Genomic DNA, 19,910 nt, shown 5'->3' with positions numbered 1-19,910 from the left:
GGGGCCAGGCCTGGGCCTGGGCCTGGCCCGGGGAGCAGCCAGAGGCCGGGCCCTGGCCGCGGCCCTTGCTAAGTAAATTAGTAAGGATGTCAGTGGTGCCCTGACAGCCCATGGCTGTGTGGTCCCTCTAAAGACACATGGCGAAATGCGGGCTTTAAGCCCAGTGGTAAAGCCCCCGCCGGCCTCGTTAGGGCCCAGTTTTCTCCCAAACACTGCAAGCTCATGTGTGGGTATGAGTTAATTGAGGCGTTGGTGGCATGAGCGCTGCACGCATACAGTAATTGCCATGATTTCTTACCATCACACGCTGCGTTAGCGAGTACCCTACAGTGACAGAAGACGGCTAGATGGGTCAGTACTGCAACGCCACTCCTCCCCACATTAATAATATCACACCTCAGAACGCGCTTGTGTTTTTTAATGACGTTATTTTCTTGTAAATAGTGGCAAGGCTGATAGAGGAAAAATTAGATTTCATGACTGAAGATAGCTAATGCAAATTCCGTTTTACTTTAATCAATATTCAGCGGTAAAGCAAGGAAATCATTCACACAAACAGCTGCCGGGTGGCACACTGATTTGTTTCTGTATGCTTTAAATAGCTTGAATTTCTTTATTTTCTCATATAGCAAAAAGTCCTGCTGATGGTACTCCAAGAAGACCTGTTTTATCTGTCAGTGCAAGAAAAATTAAAGATAATGCAGCAGACTGGCATAATTTAATGATGAAATGGGAGAGACTGAATGATACTGGATTTACTACGGCAAACAAAATAGTTAACATGAAGATCAGTGAGCAGTAAGTATGCTAATAACACGTGCAAGTAAAGACAGCATAAAGATTGCCTTTATTGAGAAATTAATCTGTTTTCTTCACTAGAAAGTTATTTTTGGAGATGGGGGAAGAACACGTCAGAGTGGGTAAGCTAGGTCAGATCAAACTCAGTAGTTGCACTTTTTGGGTTATGTAAACTATTTACATTGAAATAATAAATGTCTCATAAAGATTAAAATAAACTCATAAAGTAATGATATTTGCAAGAAATGGAAGATTTTTGTTGTATATAGTCAAGCATAACGGATATTTAAAATACTTACATAATGTAGAAAGTTAGAATCTTAGTCCTATAGATCTCAGTGCATGTGAGTTCCCTTACTGTCTTGCATATTTACACTGTGGCCAATATTACCAGATTTCACTAAAGTCAGAAGTTCAGCAGATTTTAAGAAATAATCAATGATTTAGATAGACAAAAAAGTTATAACAGTGATGATTTAAAGAAAAACAAAAGATAACTTTGGTAGAGCTATTATCTTCATGCTATAAAGAAGAACCTATAACTAACAGGGTTTTGAGAAGACACTTCTCCAGAGTTCTGACAGCTGAACAGGGTTTGTCTGACAGGTTCTGACAGGTACAAGCTCAGGAATATTTTGCTGTAATACTGTCAGATGTTGCTTTTGCTCTCTAGCAGCTCCCTCTCCCCTGTCTAAGTTTACAGCTTCTGTGGGAAAGTCAGCAAGAGAGGATAGGTGTCTGCACATTAGCTGCTCTGGGTTCACAGTTAACTGTCTTGGCTTAAATTGTGCGTGAAGGTAAGTTTGTGGTGAGACACCAGATTGTCAGCTGGAGCAGCTGAAGCCTGGGCATGCCTAACCTCCAACACAGGGGGGAAGTAAAATGGGAAGAGGTGTTATCTTAACAGCAGCAACTGTTTTTTCAAGCACATGCTTGAGTAATTCTGTTCCTCTGAAGATTATGGTACCAGCCCCAATCGCTCACATGGCTAGCAACATCTCTTACTATTTTTAGGTAGGAATTCTCATGAATAGCCTGTGAGAGAGACATTTTGTAGGATCAGACTCCATGGATCTTAAATCTGCGCAGCTCAAGTAAACCTATATGCAGTTGTTTCCTCTGCCTTATGTTTCTATTTTAGATTTCAAGACAACAAACTGGAGATAGCGTGTGATAACAGTGCCACAGAATCTGAAAAGCCAACTCCAAAATACAATGAAGAACTGGACAATTGCTGTGCAGAATTACTTGAGACCTTAAAGCATATGGTAATGCTCATTTTTCAGTCTTAGTTACTATGAATCAATTCCAATGTTTTCAAGTATGACATAAGGAAATGTCCTCAAGTATTTGTTGTAAACAGAAAATTGGGATTTTTATTTGTGGTTCTTTGGCTTAAAACCTAAATGATTATAAATCCTGTATGCACCATTTATTTGCTTAATTGTTGAATTTGAAAGTTGGTTTTACATCTGCCTTCTGCTTATAATTCTACCCCTCCCTTTATAAAGTGATCGGAAAACGGGTCATACAAAAAATGCATTCTAAAACTGCCCCTGTTTTCTCTTTTCTCATCCTGAATATTCCCTCTGTTTAGAACAAAATAAACAAAGCATAAACCAGTGCTTTACCTGCCATCATATCTTTGCAGCTATCTTTGATCAGACATAATGCAGTTATATTTTTCGCCTGCCTACCTGCATTTTCTGTGCAGAACTCCTTCTCTAGAGAGTAGAGTAAGGTAATTATTATGTAACCCACCTTTTTTTTCTGGGTACACTGCTGGAAATGAATGTTACCTGTCAGTTTGACAGGAAACAAAAAGATATTTTTTTTTGCCTGATACTGTAATTTAAAATTCTTGTTAAAAATAACTTTTGCAGCCTTCTGCCATAGTGGAGGTCCATTAAAAAGATGATAGATCTATTTTTTTTATATAGAAGGGATACCGGTCCAGGATTTAGAATAAGCAGGAAAGCAACTACATTGTCCTCAAATTTTCCTCCGTGGGAAAAAGTAATAGTAATTTGTCTTTTTTTTTCTTTTTTTCTCCTTGAGGTAGTTTTGTATTCAGACTACCAAGTATGTTCATGCAATTTTTTCTTACTCCTGAGTAATAGATGTCTAAGCAGCCTGTGTTAGATTGGATACTAAACACAGCTACTACAGACATACTTTGTTTTTCGTTCCTTATGAGTTTGTACCAGCTTACGAGTTTATAGAAATATCTGTATTTTAGCTTTTTGACTTAAAGATACTACCCGCAAGCTCCATTTTGTTGTAAATATTAGTCCCCATCAGCAATGCACGAAGTCAGGTGAACATGAAGGAAGTGGATGGAATGACCTGTTTCTTTTGAAGCAAGCTGTTAAATCAGCCTAGATATGTTGTCAGTCGTAGCTTGAGCTGCTTTTCTCACCTGCTGCTGATCTTTTGAAATCAAATTTAAGTCATCTTGACACAGTAATGTAACAAAACGTGTTTGTAGGACTTGTGCCGCGCTTGTTCATAGACAGTCTCATGTTTTTCCCCACTAGTAAATTGCTATAGGAAAAACCTAGAGAGAGGTGAAAAAAATGAGAAAATATATAAAAAAATATATTTCTACATGGGGGAAACAAAAGAATTATGCAAAATCAGAGTCAGTAGGTCATATCTGCAGCGTTCAGAATTTTAGGGTATCTCATATTAAATTTGTATATAAATTCCAGCTTTGATTCCTGTCGGGAGTTAAAAAAAGTGAGTTAGAAATGTTAAGACTAAATAGTCTTCAGAAATAGTGTGTTTAAAAAAGGTGTTTAAGATTATAGTAATCTAATGTTCCCGAGATGTTCGTTAACGTTACATTTTCGTCATTTTCAGACAAAAATACAACTGAAAATGGAAAAGCTTACTTCAACTACCAAAGCAATCTGTGACTTGGAAACATTCCACCACGGAGCTGGGAATTGCGCACCACCCTTCTTTCATACATGGCCCACACCATACTTCTGTAAGTAAAATATTGATTATCTTAGCTAATTGCATTGTGTCGCTGATGTCATCTAATTTAGGACTGGAAAATAAACCCTTTTATCTGGATGTCTTGCCTTAGAGAGAGAGAGTGTATCTGTCTCCTTTATAATTGACTAATCAATAAACACATGAATGCACCACTTGGCTTAGGGTTACTGCTGATGACGGCTTGTATGAGTTGCCAAGCATTGTCTGACACGCAACAGTTCCAGCATAAAACTAAGTTTGTCAGCAGCTTACAGTGTCCAAGCTGCAACAGCCACCTCCTTTGTGGAGAGAGACGTATTTGTAACTTGGTAGTGTTAAGCCGTAGGCTTAACTGACTTGACTTGTTACTTGACACTGAAATGAAATCCTTGAATGCAAAGAACAAGCTATGCCTCAGTTAATTCTCAGGCAGCCAAAGAAAAATTCCTTTGATCTCCATGTCAGTCAAGACAAGTAAAGAAATGTTCGGTTGCTGTCTGCTGTTAATATCAACCCTTTTAGCATTCACTTGGTGGCAAAAGGTACTGCCTCCCAACTTGTATTACCGCAGTTTTAAAACTCTTTGAATCCAAAAGAAGCCTGATTGCATGCAAACCAACTGCTGCTGCGTGAAGTGAGTGTCATACCTTTGTGAAGCCCTGCTTCCTGCTTCACTATCACAAGTCCGTGGGAATTTTATGTATTAGTTTCTGCTAGCTTAAAAGGGTAGGAATGACAAAGACAACTGCTGTCAAAATGCTCGTTGTGACTGAATCATTTAGTGATGCTCTCTACTCCATGGAAGACTAAATCCTCCTGAAGGTAGCGATAGTTCAGGCTAAGCTAGAAACACAAGATCAGTCTCTCTTTAAAAATTATTTGTGTGGTTATTTCTTAGAAAGTCAAACAATTAAAGATTATTACATAAATACATTTTAACCCCCCTACAAGTATTACTAACATAACTAGTAACAGTATTAGGGTTTTTTATATTACACACTTCAGTTTTGGTCTGTAGTTTAGTTTTACCGTTACTTCTCACTATTGGTATCACTTATTGGTGATCATGCATTGCTGAAGTGCCTGACAGCATGTGAGGACATCCTTTAAATTGGCTGAAATCAACAGTGACTCTAAAATATGAAGCTTATATTTCAAGATAGCGTTACCAAATTATAAAATCAAATTTCAGTTATTCAAAAGAATAGCCATCGTTGCTAATTTTACATTGGGTCCTGAGAATCAATACCACTGCTTATTCTAGAATTAAAAGGAGATTCATGTCAAAATCACAAGCGTATATGATACATCCAAAAGCTGAGGAAACTGTTTAGTGTTTTATATTCTAGTGTAAAAACATTATTAATGCTGTAAAATACAAGATGTCTAAATATGGGAATAGCTTATATAAGGAAGGTTTTTTTAATGATCAACGTATTACAGATATAATTTAACTTTTAGAGAATTCCTGAAATGTTGTGGTCAATGTGCTTGGTTTTTCAATCCATTTCAGATGAGGTTTCTCTGAAGCTCTCTGAAATGTACAAGAAGGAACTACAACTCAAGCAAACAATTGTACAAGAAATTGCTCATTCTGCTGACCAGGATCTGATGATGGTCTATTTATCGTCATGGTTATACCAGCCTTACATTGAGAACAGCAGCAAACTACTACTTGAAGCCATGCTGCTGGAAACAGGACACAGACAGTGCTAGAATTTCAGATGTTACATGGCTTGCTTCTCATGATGCCTACGTGAAACTGAAATGGCAAATAGCAAGGCTTACTAAGTAAGTTGATTTTTTGTAAAATTTATTAAAAATATTTTTCTCTATTTGTTTTTATTATTTTGTCTCAGCTGATACTCCTTTTTCTGCATGGGACAATCTGGTTTTGGTTGCTTTACCCACTTTAAGTGCAATAGAGAGGCTACAGGTAGGAGGCTAAGTCCCGTGTAATCAGAAAGAGGTAAGCACTGCTTGGTGGTCTGGAAGAAATTCAAGGAACGTAGACACCTACAGCAAAGAATTTAACTACTTTCCAAGTCTTGACAGTCTAAAATACCTACATTATCCCTTTCAGCACAGAAATTCAACACTTCTTGATCTTTCGTGGGGTTTTTTTCTTTCAGACCTAATGGGGCTAGTGCTTTTGTACTTGTTTTATAAATGGGGAAAAGGTAAGGAAAGCACAAAACGCAGGATCCAAAAGGATCCACATAGTTTGGTATGTGGTTCTGAAATGCTGTCGCAGACACTGGTATAAATTCTGGCTTGGTTTTGATTGTAATGTGGTTAGGTATGTCACCCCTGAAGAGTGATCCAAGCCTGAACTAGCATACTGTGAAGGTTTAGTACAACTCACCCTTCCACAGTCATTATAGGAAAAGGTCTTGTCTCTTGTAATTCATTGTAACTTTTCTTTTAGAGCTGTTTCATGAAAGCATCTGTTGAATAAAAACAAGACCTGCTTCAGTCATGTCCTTATCTTGTATTGTTTGCTTCCTGTCACAGGGCTCAGTGAGTTTTTCCTTGGATTACTCCTTATGATGTCAAGTGGTTTTGGTACAAAGGTGTGCCCCTGCTGTATTTTTGGTTAGCAGTTTACTTTACAAGAATCGGTGGCTCAAATTCTTGCTTTTCTTTTTTATGCTGCTTTCTTGGAAAGGAGAGTAGAGAGTGCATTTGGGAGAAACACTTAATGCAAAAGCTGAACACTGAGGTGGAATTCAATAGCCTTATTTGCTTTCACTCCTAAAGACCTAATAAGCCCTGTGGCATACCCGTGTGTCAGACCTGGGTAGCATGGAGAAGCTGCTGTGCTTACCCAGCCATAGTAACTGTTAGCTGCTATTGCAAATCAGCACTTTTCAGAAAACTGTATTACAAGGTCGAAACTATGCAGCTGTATCTTCAAATTTTTAGTTAAATCCCTAATGTGTAGTGAATTTAGGCCTTCTGCTTCCTTCATTATGATAAATAATCTAAATTCTTCCCACTTAGATTGCGTGTATGACCTGCTCTTATATAAACTGTTGATTTAGATCTCCCATTTCACACAATTATGTAGCATTTCTAAGTGCTGTTGCCTCACTGCTGTGCCCTGACAGATGTTTACCCTTGATTCGTCTTGAAACAACTATTCGAACTAAAAGACAGTAAAATGAAATGCACCCTGCTATGAAATGACCATAATGGCTGTGGTTTGACACTAGAAAAATCTTATTAAAACAGTGAGAGACTCTGGAACAGATTTCTGATGGGAAAAGTAGGGTCACTTACTTAACAAGTTCCAAGCTGAAACCCCGTGAGCTTGGTGAGGGAAATACATGGCTTTCCTGCAATAATGGAACAGACAGACATGAATTGGAAAAGTTTTTTTCGACACGCTGCTCTGTTCGATGAGGTTGTTTCAGAAGCTTAATAGAGTTCTGTTCTTACCCTAGGTTTGTAGCATCTAAAAAGAAATTCTGCTGTAGCTCAAGGAGAATACAATCAGTTATCAATAGCTTTGCTGGGTTTTATTATTTTTTTATGCAAGCATTCCACCTATTTTAACAGCCACCTTAATTTGAGTAGGGCCAGACCTTTGTCACTATGGAACCACCTTCATACTAGAAAAATATTTTCCAAGGAGAAAAGGTTGGTTCACTTATAGAATTGTTCTTTTAAGATGAGTAGGTGTATTGTATTTCCCAGCATGTGCAAATCAATAGGGAAGGCAGAATTGAAGCAAATTGTCATTTTCTGCACAGGTGGAAATTGTGGTTTGTTCTTGTTTCTTAGAGGAAATAAGCTCTTCAGGAAGGAGTCTTCATATTCACAGACCCCCTTGCTTGTTGACCGCTATCAGACACAGGAAGATTACAGAAAAATCATTGCAGAGATGTTTTGCCATTATAGCTCCAAGCAGTTGATTGTTATATTTGAAGCCCTCAGATGTAGTTATTAGACACTCAGTATAAAAAAGTGCAATAAAGAATTACTCACTGCAATCAGACTTCGGAAGACCAGCAGAACCTTGCTTTGTATGGTATCTTCACTTAGAAGGTATCTTCTGACCATTACCACCTCCTAAAAAAAAAGAGGGGAAAAAAACCCAAACAAAAACTGCACCATAAAATAGACCATTGCAGACTAAAGTAACAAAAAGAATTGGTATCTCACTAAGGCAAATGAGATCACTACTTACACATCTCTCCATTTCTTCCTAAGTAACAGTGATTTTTAAAGGTGTGGCTGAACATTAGACAAGCATACTGAAATACATTTCCAACAGTTCAGTACAAATCAGATCTTGTTTGAGGCTATTTTTGTTCCTAACTCAGTAGATGCTTATTTAAGGAGGGATTAGCTAGGCCATCACATTGTTCCAGGAATGCACAAGTGTGGATTATATTTAAAACTGATCATTCTTCCAGGCTGATTTATGCACGTCAAGTCTACGTGCTATGAATATGCAAGGTAGCTTTAAGAAAGGGCAGTAACAAAGTGTTTTGTAATCTCAATGGCACAGAAAACACATTTTTAATATAGTTTTTATTTTACCCATATACAGCTTGTCAGTACACAGCATATCACTGCTGAACAGCAGTACAACTTACTGCATTTTTAGATGGCTAGAGAGAAAAGGAATTATGTAACAAAAGGGAATAGTGCAACAGTTTTAGGGTTGACAGATTTCCACTTTCCACCCATCCCCAACATATAAAGCAAATAGAACGATGTTAATTCTAGAATTTTTGGTTGCAATGCTGCTAGATTTATATAAACATAAGTTATAAAAAGTACAGGGCATAGAAACAGTTTACAAATAAGTTAAATTTCAATTATTTCGGTATTCACATTAGAAAAATATACATTTTATAGAGTCAGTCTTTTCCAGAAGCAAGCATATACAGTTTTCTAATTTATGGCTCCAATTCACTTTGCGAGAGCAAAATATCTTCACTTTGGCCATCTGCTTCCATTGCCAGTAGTGCTTCCACAGTTTCCAAAGGTATCCCCTCAGGTGTGCGAATGTGCATTGTAGTACCATTGGAATCGGTTACAATAACGATGCCTTCTGCCTGAGACAAAACAGCAGCATCTGGATGGGACAGGATGAGCCCATCTGAAGTCTGAATAAAAATCTGTTCATGTCCCTGAGACAAAAAATCATGGCTCTCATCAGTAATCTCAAAGGCTACAGTTTCATCTACAGTAACTGTATTCTCCAGCTCATGCTGTTCCTCTGTCACACAAGAAAATTCATTCATGTTTTTAAAAGAGTCTTCATGGTTCACATGAGCAGACAGGGAGGCTTCCTGGACACGGTTCTGGTGAGACTCAGTCTGAGCACTGTGTGCGTAGTTGATTGGCACAATGTTTGTTGAAAAAACTTTTTCAAGTTCCTGCATCTCATCCATGGTACCAGCATTATGAAGTTGTTCAGAGTGTTCTTTAACTACAAAATTACAGTTTTCTTCTTGCGCTTCCTGGTATTTTTGATTGTGACCATTTTCTTCACTCATTGCTAAGTTAGTGCTCTGACTGCCCACTGCATTCTCCAACACAGAGTTGCAAAGTTCAGGAGCTGACAGTCCACCTGCTGTATTCTCACTCACAAAGTGCGCTTGAACTACTTCAGGTGAGCCATCTGCTTCAACGGGCAATACAACTTCAGTGTGTAGCAGTGACACGTCACCTGCCATATCTGGTCCCTGTACGTTTACAGGTTGGGAATACTCTATCCTCATTTTCACAGTCTGGGAGAAGGTACCTGAATTTTCAGCATTGATTCTAACTCCTGAATCAGCAAGTGACTTATGTTCCTCTGTTGTTGGTAGTGTACTTCCAGTTGTGCAGCAAGCGATATGCCTGTCTTCTGAAAGCAATATTTCTCCATTTAATGGGTTAAAACCTGAAAAGGTGAAAGAAATATGATTTTGTTGGGCAATGTAATATTGCATTTCCAAAAAAATTATTTTTCAACAATAACTTTAGAGGAAAAGCTAGACTGCTTCCCTGCTTTCTTCTCCCAAATTAGCAAACCTGAAGCACCTTACAAGAGTTTCACAGCACTTGAGAAAGTGAGAAAGCCAGTATAAAAATACTTAAGGAATTTTTGGATAGTGAAATATTATTGAATATTTCCATCCTAAGGCATCTTACATTAGAAGCAGCATTTTTCTGTTAATCTGGAAAACAACCTGGGCTGAACGTCAAACTCAATCTTTTACGTCTGGTATTCAGCCGGTAACATTAAAAGGTAAAGAATGTACCAGGCACAAAGTTGTCCACTGCTCATCCCCATTACCATTAGTAAATTGACAGAAGCATTTTAACTTGGTAAAATTTCTGTTGATAATCAAGCTTATCCTGGACTCAGACATATTATCAAGCTACTATGTATCTAATTAGCTGTGCTAACAGCCCCAGGAGTGCTTTTGTCTTGTGACAGAAAAGGTAAAAAACACTAGAAATTTTGTGTGTTTTACCAGTTATTTGACCTGGACTAAGAGCCAGGTCAAACCCTAAGCTGCAGTAGCATGAGCTGTCAGTTTTTATTACTGAAGATCAAAAGGAACAAATAGGTTGTTGGGTTTGGGGTTTTTTTGTTGTTATGAGAGCTATCACTGCACAACAAAGAAGTCCTAAAAATGGTCCCTTCTGCAGTTTTAACTGTTTGTGCTGTAGACTAGCAAAAGCCCTACCAGCAGGTGCAAGTAAACCAAAATTTTAAAAATACACAACCCAGAAGAAAATCATAATACAACAAGAAATAAGCATGGTCATGTAGAGACCCTTTCAGAAAGAGAAAAATAAACTAAGGGGGAAAACAGAAGAACCAACCATTGACAGAAAGAGGTGCAAAGGGCAAAAGCAAAGCAGCTTACAGCAACACCAAAAAAAAGACATGTACAAAGCAAGAGGACAGTACTGATACACACATCTTACTAGGAATGGGTAAGGGCTGGAATCTTTCACCATGGTGATCATAATGCCTTGAGTTACTGCATGAAAGACCTGTGGAGTTTTGGGACATTACAGGTGGGGACCCATCTCATTTTCCTTTCTAATCCACTGTCACCCTGCCAATCCTGAGGGGCAGGGATAAAGACAAAGGAGGGATGAAAAGAAAGGCAACCACCCAAAGACTGTGGTGGAAAATGTTGCCTCAAGTCCAATCTTCAGGTCCTGCATCTCCTCTGGGATAAAGGACAGCCAGCACCAGCTCCCCCCCTTCCCCCTGGATCCACAAAGCTCTGATGGTTCTGCTGTCGCAGCCTGCTGGGGCAAAGAGGAGGGACACACACACTGCTTCCTCTTCCTCTGCTCTCCCACTGCTGACATAAAGGTCATGCACCATCTTGGCTATAAGGGACAGGGCAGACAGGAAGCATTCAGGAAGCACACAGCAGAGGACTACTATTCTCATAGTACTGCAGTAGTAGCAGTAACTGGATTATCGTGCATTCAGAATTGCGCTACTGCTATGGTCTGCATCACCCATAACTTTTTTCCCCTCCACAAGGCCTTTGCAGTTGACCAGCTGATTTTGAAGGACCTGGGAAGGACCTGGGAAGCAAGTTAAGAAATGAAACCTTAAGACAAAAACCACAGTAGCATGAAGAACAAAGAGATTTGTTCAGCTCCTCCATGAACACAACAGAATTGGAAAATCTGAAGAGGTTACCATCTTTTTCAAACAGCGTACATAAATTCCCACTCTTTTCTTTCACTTCATCTTGACTGGCATAAGCATTATTCACATTCTCCATTATGTCTTCTAACTTGGTCCTTTTGGCTGATGGCAACAGTTCCTCCCCTGAGCTCTGTCAATACAAGAGATAATTAACTGGCTGCCACCACGGTAACAGCTGACAATACTGGAAAAGATCACAAACTAACTGTGGGGACTGCATGGCAGTGAACTGATGCTCTCCTCGAAAACAGGATTTTCCACTAAAGATCTTCCTAAATGGTAAGGATTTAAACCCAGCCCTCACACTTCGCCAAAATGCCGCTGATTACTTTTGATATTTGGCTGAAACACTCTGCCTTTGCTTCAACATCAAAGCTTCTCTCTGAGCCTTTGTGATTAGCTGTACAGCATGAAACCGGCTATAAGGTCTCTCTCCAACTTCAGTAAAGGGCTGCGAACAGCCTGCCCAGCATTGTTTGGTTAATGAAGAAAGACTGATCAGCTCTTTAAATTTAAATCACAGGCAGAAAATGGAAAGGCACTAGTCTTATTTATCCACCACCAGAAACAACTCTGGATTAAATAAAAAGTAGAATAGTTAAGGGGACGGACCATAGAGATGTGACTTTCAAGAAGTGGAAACACAGCTCCCTGCTACAGCTGTAGACAGACTAAATCTGGTCAACTGACTTCTTAGAAAGAAAGGAACTGTTTTCATGCACCTCTACCAACCACCAATTAGCAGAGCAACCACTTCTCCAATGTCTGAGCCTGCTGTATGTTAGCCCTAGTACTTCAACACAAGTTATGAGAATCTGACGAACGTTCTCACTGTGGGGCCCCCATTTACTAGCGCCTCAACAAAATTCTTTCTCCCTTGCATCATGAGATTACCTGTAAGCCTTTCAGATTCTGTCATGAATGCTACCAAGTGTTTTCCCAATGTACATCTTTAGCGTGCTAGTTCATGTGCTCTGCTGTGATACCACAGTAGAGAGTACTTCTTTAAGTATTTCCAAACTCCAAACACCATGAAAGCCTTACTTTAACACGAGTCAGATAATACTAGTATGATTTTGTAAGGGATAATTATCTGTTTTAACAACTTTTAATTTGTCTTAGTTTCATTTTTAATTTTCACAAATGTGTTCCATACCTCAGCTAACCGTTTTTGTCCCAGTATCTCCACAGGCACTTGCTCACTAACGATTCTATTTCTACATTGCGAACAAGAGTCTACACCTTGCGTCTTTCGTTCTCCAGTGAGTATTTCTGTAATTCCTAGTGATTCAGCAACCTTTAAAAAGTTATAGAAAAAAAAAAAAAAGTAAAAGTTAGTCTCTCCAATCTGAATACTTAAATGCTGAACTACTGATTTGTTTTCTGGAAACTGAACTGGAACTACATGGGGTCTAATCTGACAATCAATCACCACAGCTCAATGAAGTATTCAGACTCCCTCATGTTTTCTACTAGCCTCCATACTAATATAGAACACGACCTTCATTTGAAGGTGAATATTAACAGGCAAACTCGAAAGAATTAGGAGTACAATAGTTATATATAGAATCCAGAGACAGTTACTAGGAGCCAAGTTTAATAAAGAACACTGTTGAGACTCTCCATTATTTAAAAAAACATGTAAGTCTTCCTGTTTAAGAGTATCTCTTAATTAGTTTGGGATTCCCCCCCTCCTATTCCATTCCTGTGCTTCATCCTTATGTAGGTGTGCTATTATACAACTTCTCAAGGCTGGGTTGATTTCTTTGTTTTGGGTATTTTTGGGGTCTTTTGGTTTTGCTTTTTCTTTTTTTTGTTGTTGGGTTTTTTTTTTAATGTTATCTTTTTAAAGAGCATAATTCTGTATTAAGAATGCACATTAACACTGAAGAGAAGCAAGAAAGAGGTTCCATTCTGGCACTGCCAGTATCAACAGCATCCCTTTACTTGGTGCAACTTCATTTCTCCAAAGGGAAACATCAGTGTTAAGTACAAAATAGCCAGATGAGCATGCAGTAATTCTAGAAAGCTTTTTAGTACGTAGAGTGAAAAATAAATATTAACACTGCTAACAGTCCATACAGGACTTTTATTTTTTAAACCAAGATTATTATAAGAACCAAAATCTTATCTCTGCTGTCCCTACTCTGAGTTTTGCAGTGTGCTCCCCTCTCACAGTAGTTGCAAGTTCAGTGCTGATGTACCTTAATGAGCACATTGTTTAGAAATTTTGTTGGAGGTAGTATACAAAATTAGTGTTTTCACTACTGGAAATAGAGAAGGGAGAAACTAAAATGTGCTATGTACAAAGATGTGTAAAATGTGCTATGTATGGTTTTTTCTAAGTAAGGGGAACACAAATTGGTAAGCATCCACAAGGATAAACAGATCTACATTAGAAACAAAAAAAAACAAACAAAAACCCAACCACCAGAAAACCAAACCTACATTGTCTTTCTAGATACAGCTACATAATCAATGAAACTGAATAGTGACCGAAATAACGGTCTGCACTACCTTTCATATTTGTTAGTACAACTGTGAACTGCATAGATGCAGTTTGTCCTCATTTTGCAATGAAACCACTTATCCCTTTAACTCAAGGCCACTCATTTTAAATATAGACGCCTCCTTCCTAATCAAACATCAAGATGTACTTTTATTAGCAGTTAATGCTAAATACACCTTACAGTAACATGCAGCTTCATACTACCCTAGATGTGCAAGGCTGATATCAGCGCTGCTAGAATTTATTTTTTTTTAGTATTTCTAGTTGTATGTACTGCCATAAACTAGAACTGTAGTTTTACTACGGTTTTCTTCTTCTCTTAAGTTAGTTGTTGGACTTTTTACAACAATGTCTATTTTTGCTCATCAAAAACCATGTTTTCTTCAAGTAACTTTACCAGCACGACAAAGCTTATCACAGAAAAATAAAACCACAAAGCAGCTAAAATAAACACAACAAAACAAAAAAAAATAAATCACAGTTCCAAATAGAATGCTTTATTACCTTAGCATCTTTTATTTCAACAGACTGCTGGCAACTCAGCAAATCAGAATTGCTGAGGTGATCATAAGCCATTTTCTTTACCATATTATGCAAGTCTTCAAATTCCCTATACACATCTGGGAAGTAAGCTTTGGCTGGATATCCTTTTTCAACCTAGAAATAAGAGGGGAAAAAAGGGTTTGTTTCCCCCTAACTTTACTTTAAAAAAAGATGAAATTAAAACTACCAAGTTTGTTTTGTTCAACATTTTAAAATAGAAACATTCAAGTCAAAAGACTATGGAATATTCAAAAATACCACCGAACCAGGCAGCAAAAAGCAAGGCTTTCAATCAAGAGACCTACCAGAGCTTTACCTGTGTAAGACTGAAGTGATGGGTAGAACATCTACATTCTGCACAATTCTAACTTAGGAAATTCAGATACATCTCTAAAGGAATCTTTTCATGTATACTAATGGAAGTCTCCCTGAAATAATGTAACATTTTTTACATAAAAACTCACCTTCATCAACAGAAATTCATATACTGTAACAAGCTTTGTAAGACGTGGGAGAGCCAGCTCCATTAAGTCTTCATTATCGCATTGTTGTATTAGCTGTCAAAAGCCAGAATGAGTTTATTAGAGCAGAGCAGCCTACAGAGGTTATGTATCCCACATTCAGAACATAAAATATCACTACTTTTCTTGAAAGATATAGCATATGTTTAAGCAGCTTTGAGAATAGATGCAAACATAACACCAAAAGAAGAGAGAAATTAGAAAACCTCAAAACAGTTACTACCCATATACAGCCAAAACTCAGTCCCACAATGTTGCCAATTCATAGAAAGAAAAGCAACATCAGTAGATTTAGTAGCCATAAAGGATCTTCCACAACACACTGGAAACAAACAAAAAATTGTGTTAGTAGCATGGATTTTAATCCCCATTTTATCCTCCCAAAGAGCTGCTTTGTGGGGTTTTTTCTTTTCTTTTTCGATGTTGCCCAACTTCAGTTGAGTTTATTTATGTTTACTGTGTTGGAGGAGATATATAATAGTAGCTAGTAGCTTTCCTTCTCCAGAAAAATGATAGTGAGAGTATATCTACATGTCAAAAGTCCCTTTCCAGACTGACTTCCCATTTTCCCTTTGTCCAGTGTTCTGCTAGAAGTATTTTTTCCTTAAAAGACAACTTAATGTTTTCTTCTTAGACGATGTCTTAGGCTTTCATCTTGTCAGTACACAAAGATGTAAAAAGAAAAAAAAATCTTTTTGAAAATGATTCCTTGAAAATAAGTGATTAAAAAAAAAAAAAAAGAGGGCAGGGAGGAGATACTTGTGAAGTAATTGCAGAAGAGAACCATACCTCTTTTAACCTAGCTTTTCTTCTGAATACATTGTGTTCTGCTGACACACTACTAAGTGACTTTGAAGGGGACTGACCAGGTCTGCTAAGCCTTCCAGAACACCTAGATCTTCCACCCATCCTTGGTCGACCACGTCTCTTTGGTCGTCTGGGTCTTCCAGGTCCCTTTGGCGTTACGGGTCCCCGGTGTCCTGAACTGGTTTCATTTTGTTGTTCTGCCAACAAGTGTCTGCTTTCTACAGACTTACAAGCCTTAATTAAAAGAAAGAGAAAAGTATTTATTCACCATTTTAAACAGTGTTTTGAGGACAACAATTTTATAATTAAGTTCTTCATCTATGCAAACAATAAATAGCATATTAAAGAAATGCAAAGCTGGATACAAGCATAACTGCAAAGGAAGTTGTGGAATAAATCCAACACATTAGTAAGACTGCTACTTCTGCAACACGTATATGCCATTATTTGCAAAGTTAACATTTTTGATCCACAAAATGTCATACAAAATACAGAGATTAAGGGAATATAATTAAGGAGCTGCTTTATGTCAGTTACGTACATTCAATGTTTTTGAAGTAAAATATGTGTGCTTCAAATAAAGAGCTTGTAGAAATAAATCTTAATTAGCAGTAAGACATAGCCAAAGAAAAATTTGGGTTTCATTGTGACTATGTCAAAGCATGTAGACTTTATATGAAAGACAAAAACTCTGAACAGCCACGAACAGTGACAAGCTCAGTAAATAAAAATCAAAATACACTGCCCGGTTTCCACATTTCAAAATCCTTGGTCTTCCCTAAGAACACAGCAAACAAGCAGCTTCTGTTATAAGACCACATGGGATACTCAAAGTACACTTACTATTTTTAAGGTATCGTTGGGATATCAGCGCAAAATTTTTTTACTGATCGAAGCAGCGATTTCTTACTGAACACATTTTATCTTCCCTTCCAAGCTAGAATTTCTAATAATGTCCCAGTACCTTTAAAAAGAGGAGTTTACAACAGTACTGAGATATATCAGGCTTCTTTTCATAATTGGTAGATTTTCATTCCAAAGTTCAGTACCTCCCTACTATACTAGTGATTAGGAAAGCTCTAAAAAGGGCAAAATTATGTCAGTTCTATCCAGGGATTAAATTACTAAATTAGTTCTAAATATGACATAAGACTACATTGAGCGTGGGGATCTTGAGTGCCTTCCCGTCTGCATCAATGTACTAGTTTTAATAAGCCTGCTATTCTTTCTAGAAAGTATTTATCTGGCCAAAACCCGTAACAAATCAGTAAGTTAAAATGCAAATTTGTAGAATCCGTATTTGCTAGTTAAAAGTAGCAAATACAATAGCAATCTAGCAGTCAGTAATAGTATTGCGTATGAGACTGACTGAAATTTTTCTAAATTCTCATCATCCTGGGTAAAATAAGTGCTGCACAGGGAAGTAACAACTATATAATAATACAGAGAGCAGACCTCTGTGTTCTGCAATTCTCTTTTTCCAAAGATGATATAAGAGTGTAGAGGATGGGGGATGTTCTCTTGCTGCATTGGCATCTTAAGCTCTACATTTTCACATTTCTGAGAACAACTTCACATTTACAAATAAATGTAACACATGTGACATTGCTACATCTAAACTAGTATTTTTTCCTAGACACCAGCTGTATCAGCTCTTACTGCAAGATGTTAATATTTTAATATTAAAAGAGAAACTTTACTTTGAAGTGACCAGCTTAAAACATCATGGAAAAAAAAATTGCAGCTAAAATAGCTTCCAACCCAGAGACTCAAGATTCAACAAAGCGTTTGGTCTGCAGGGGTAGCTAAGCCACACTTTGAAAACCTGCTCTAGGAAAAGCTGCGGTCCACTGTTGGATTCCAAATAAGAGATTTTTCTGTGATAACACTATTTCAGTATCAGAAATTAATAGGGCAGATGATGTCTTGCTGTCTGTCATGCTAAAGGCTGTAACTGAACAACACTGTAGTCATATCTGAATGCAAAGAATCCTATTTACGCAGACAAGGTTTTTTCAAGCTGAAAACGGCATGTCAGAAAACCAGTAACAAATGAACACTCAGTGAACATTTTGATTTATGTGCCTGTGCAAGAATACTATTCCTGCAACGCTGCAAGAGACAATAATTTGTTTTTTAAAGCACTTCAATGGGCAACTGGTTTTATTTCGTATATTGGTGGTTATTTCTGAGCAGTACAAGACAATGCGGCTACAAAACTGCGATTCTACTTTCCACAGAACTGTCAGCTTTTCTAAGTAACACGCTTTACCTGTTCTCCAGCCTTTGAATCAACAGTTTCTTCCAGATTGGTAGCTAGCGCATTTTCATTATTTAAAGTGACAGCAATTGAATCCAAACGTGCTGGACTCATCACTTCCTCTCTTATTCCACAGGCATTGTCCACAAATATACTTCCATTAGGCTTATTTAAAGGTATTTTTTGAGGTGAAGACTCCAGCTGTCCATGGCCTGGGTTAAGTTTATAATGCCTTGCTAATCCTCCTTTTCCTATATAGGATTTTTCACAAGTCTGACATTTAAACATTTTGGGTTTCAGATTATAATTTGAAGAACTGAATAATGCATCCTTTCCCTTCACTTTTCCTTCTTCATCATCTTCTATACTCAGCTCAGAGTAGTCATCAGAATCAGACTGATGACCATCAGCCAAATCCTCCATTTTAATGAATTTATAATCTTTAGCTTTGTATTTGGGAGGGCGTGAAATCCGTCCGGAACGAGTTTTCACGTTCAAGGACTTTTTTAGCTTGTCATCTTTCTGTTTTTTTTCAAGGCATGGTATCGGAGTATTTGCTGAATTTGCAACCACGGTAATATTTGGAGACCTTGTAGCAGATACTGTGGCACGGGTAGCTTTCTGTCCATTTAGCATCTTAGATATGGGAATCTTGTTCACAGACACTGATCCATGAGATGGTAAAGGTCTCTGCATAAGCAACTGAATTGGAGACTCAGAAGAACTATGCAAGAATAGCTGCTGCTCAGTTCCTGTAACAGGCTGTATCCTAATTATCTGGGGATTAATAATGCCAAGTCCTGGTACACTAGAATTTCTACCAACCGGCTGACTCAGCGTTATAGTTTTGGACTGGATTGGTGCCAATGATGGCATCGGCCTTTCAGTTTCCTTCATCTGTCCTGGCTGAACTTGGACACAAATGGCTTCCAGCTGCTTTTGTGGAAAAAAGGAAGAGTTAAGATTACACAAATACAGTATTTATAAATAAAGACAATACTTATCAAGATGATACACACATGCCCTTAAAGCAAAGCACAAAGAAACCAAAGCACATCATTAGTTTTTCATTTTAACACGTCAAAGCACAGATTTAACATCAAAGCAGATTCCCTTCCTTCAAGCTATGGGCTTTCCTCCACATTTACTGATGTGACTGCTGTTCAACTAAAGCATGTTAAATTTGCTCTTAGGCCATGTCACAGCTTTGTTTCCCGCTCGCGGGCCTGTTCTGGAATAGCAGAGTCAATGCCATCACCTAGGCAGGTTCATAACCTTCAGCAAACCAAACGCAGGGGAACTACAGTCTGCTAAATGACACAGGCCAAATACCGGATCCGGGACATACTGTAATTAGTGCTCAGTTCAAAAAAGACTTTGTGATTAAGAGAAGGTATGTGTTACTGTTCATCTCCCTTGTAGTCTTCCCTCCTCATCCAAATTTCTGCCTCGGCTCAAACTGATCACTTGACACCCCCCGCACCCCAAATCGTGGGCTGAAAAACCAGGTACTGTAAGCGGGGCACACATTATCTGCCTGTGCATCGCCACTTAACCACTATGAAACACTTCTCAGCTGTTTGAGCTGCACGTGTAATCGGACCGAAACACCGGCCACAGCGGCTAGCGTCTACATCCAAACGCGGATTTTTCTAAACCACGTTGAAAGTTGTGTCTTTCAGCTGCGAGACTCGAGTCTACACACCCAAGGGCAGGTGTGACTGAAGAGGAAGGAAAAAAAAAATATTTAAAAAACCCACACATTAACCCCCCCCCCCCGGAACCTCCCCCGGGGGCGGGCTC

The 19,910-nt window shown here is 38.3% G+C and overlaps 2 protein-coding genes across 2 annotated transcripts; one reads left to right on the top strand and one right to left on the bottom strand.

Annotated features, from left to right (window-relative positions):
• The first annotated feature begins 145 nt into the window (after nt 1-145).
• Nucleotides 146-5,628, top strand: CINP (cyclin-dependent kinase 2 interacting protein). The gene is made up of 5 exons (XM_009891090.1): nt 146-230; nt 630-798; nt 1,940-2,066; nt 3,661-3,790; nt 5,294-5,628. The coding sequence occupies exons 1-5, from the start codon at nt 146-148 to the stop codon at nt 5,494-5,496; spliced, it is 714 nt and encodes a 237-aa protein (XP_009889392.1). The 3' UTR covers nt 5,497-5,628.
• Nucleotides 5,629-8,310: 2,682 nt separating this feature from the next.
• On the bottom strand, nt 8,311-19,004 carry ZNF839 (zinc finger protein 839). Its single transcript, XM_009891049.1, has 7 exons — nt 18,120-19,004; nt 15,830-16,081; nt 14,984-15,076; nt 14,481-14,633; nt 12,624-12,764; nt 11,459-11,597; nt 8,311-9,682 (listed from the first exon to the last, which is right to left on the bottom strand). The coding sequence occupies exons 1-7, from the start codon at nt 19,002-19,004 to the stop codon at nt 8,691-8,693; spliced, it is 2,655 nt and encodes an 884-aa protein (XP_009889351.1). The 3' UTR covers nt 8,311-8,690.
• Nucleotides 19,005-19,910: the final 906 nt, after the last annotated feature.

This window comes from Charadrius vociferus, unplaced genomic scaffold (assembly GCF_000708025.1).
Source record: "Charadrius vociferus isolate BGI_N301 unplaced genomic scaffold, ASM70802v2 scaffold228, whole genome shotgun sequence".
Classification (NCBI taxonomy): domain Eukaryota; kingdom Metazoa; phylum Chordata; class Aves; order Charadriiformes; family Charadriidae; genus Charadrius; species Charadrius vociferus.
The sequence above is the reverse complement of the archived record's forward strand: the minus strand, read 5'-3'. Positions and strand labels throughout refer to the sequence as shown.

Coding starts and splice junctions, on each gene's coding strand:
- CINP (XM_009891090.1), top strand. CDS start 146: ATGCGGGCTTTAAGCCCAGTGGTAAAGCCCCCGCCGGCCTCGTTAGGG. Junction 799..1,939: donor AACATGAAGATCAGTGAGCA/GTAAGTATGCTA, acceptor TTTCTATTTTAG/ATTTCAAGACAACAAACTGG. Junction 3,791..5,293: donor ATGGCCCACACCATACTTCT/GTAAGTAAAATA, acceptor AATCCATTTCAG/ATGAGGTTTCTCTGAAGCTC.
- ZNF839 (XM_009891049.1), bottom strand. CDS start 19,004: ATGAAGGAAACTGAAAGGCCGATGCCATCATTGGCACCAATCCAGTCC. Junction 16,082..18,119: donor ATTCAAAGGCTGGAGAACAG/GTAAAGCGTGTT, acceptor CTTTTAATTAAG/GCTTGTAAGTCTGTAGAAAG. Junction 12,765..14,480: donor TTGAAATAAAAGATGCTAAG/GTAATAAAGCAT, acceptor AACTTTTTAAAG/GTTGCTGAATCACTAGGAAT.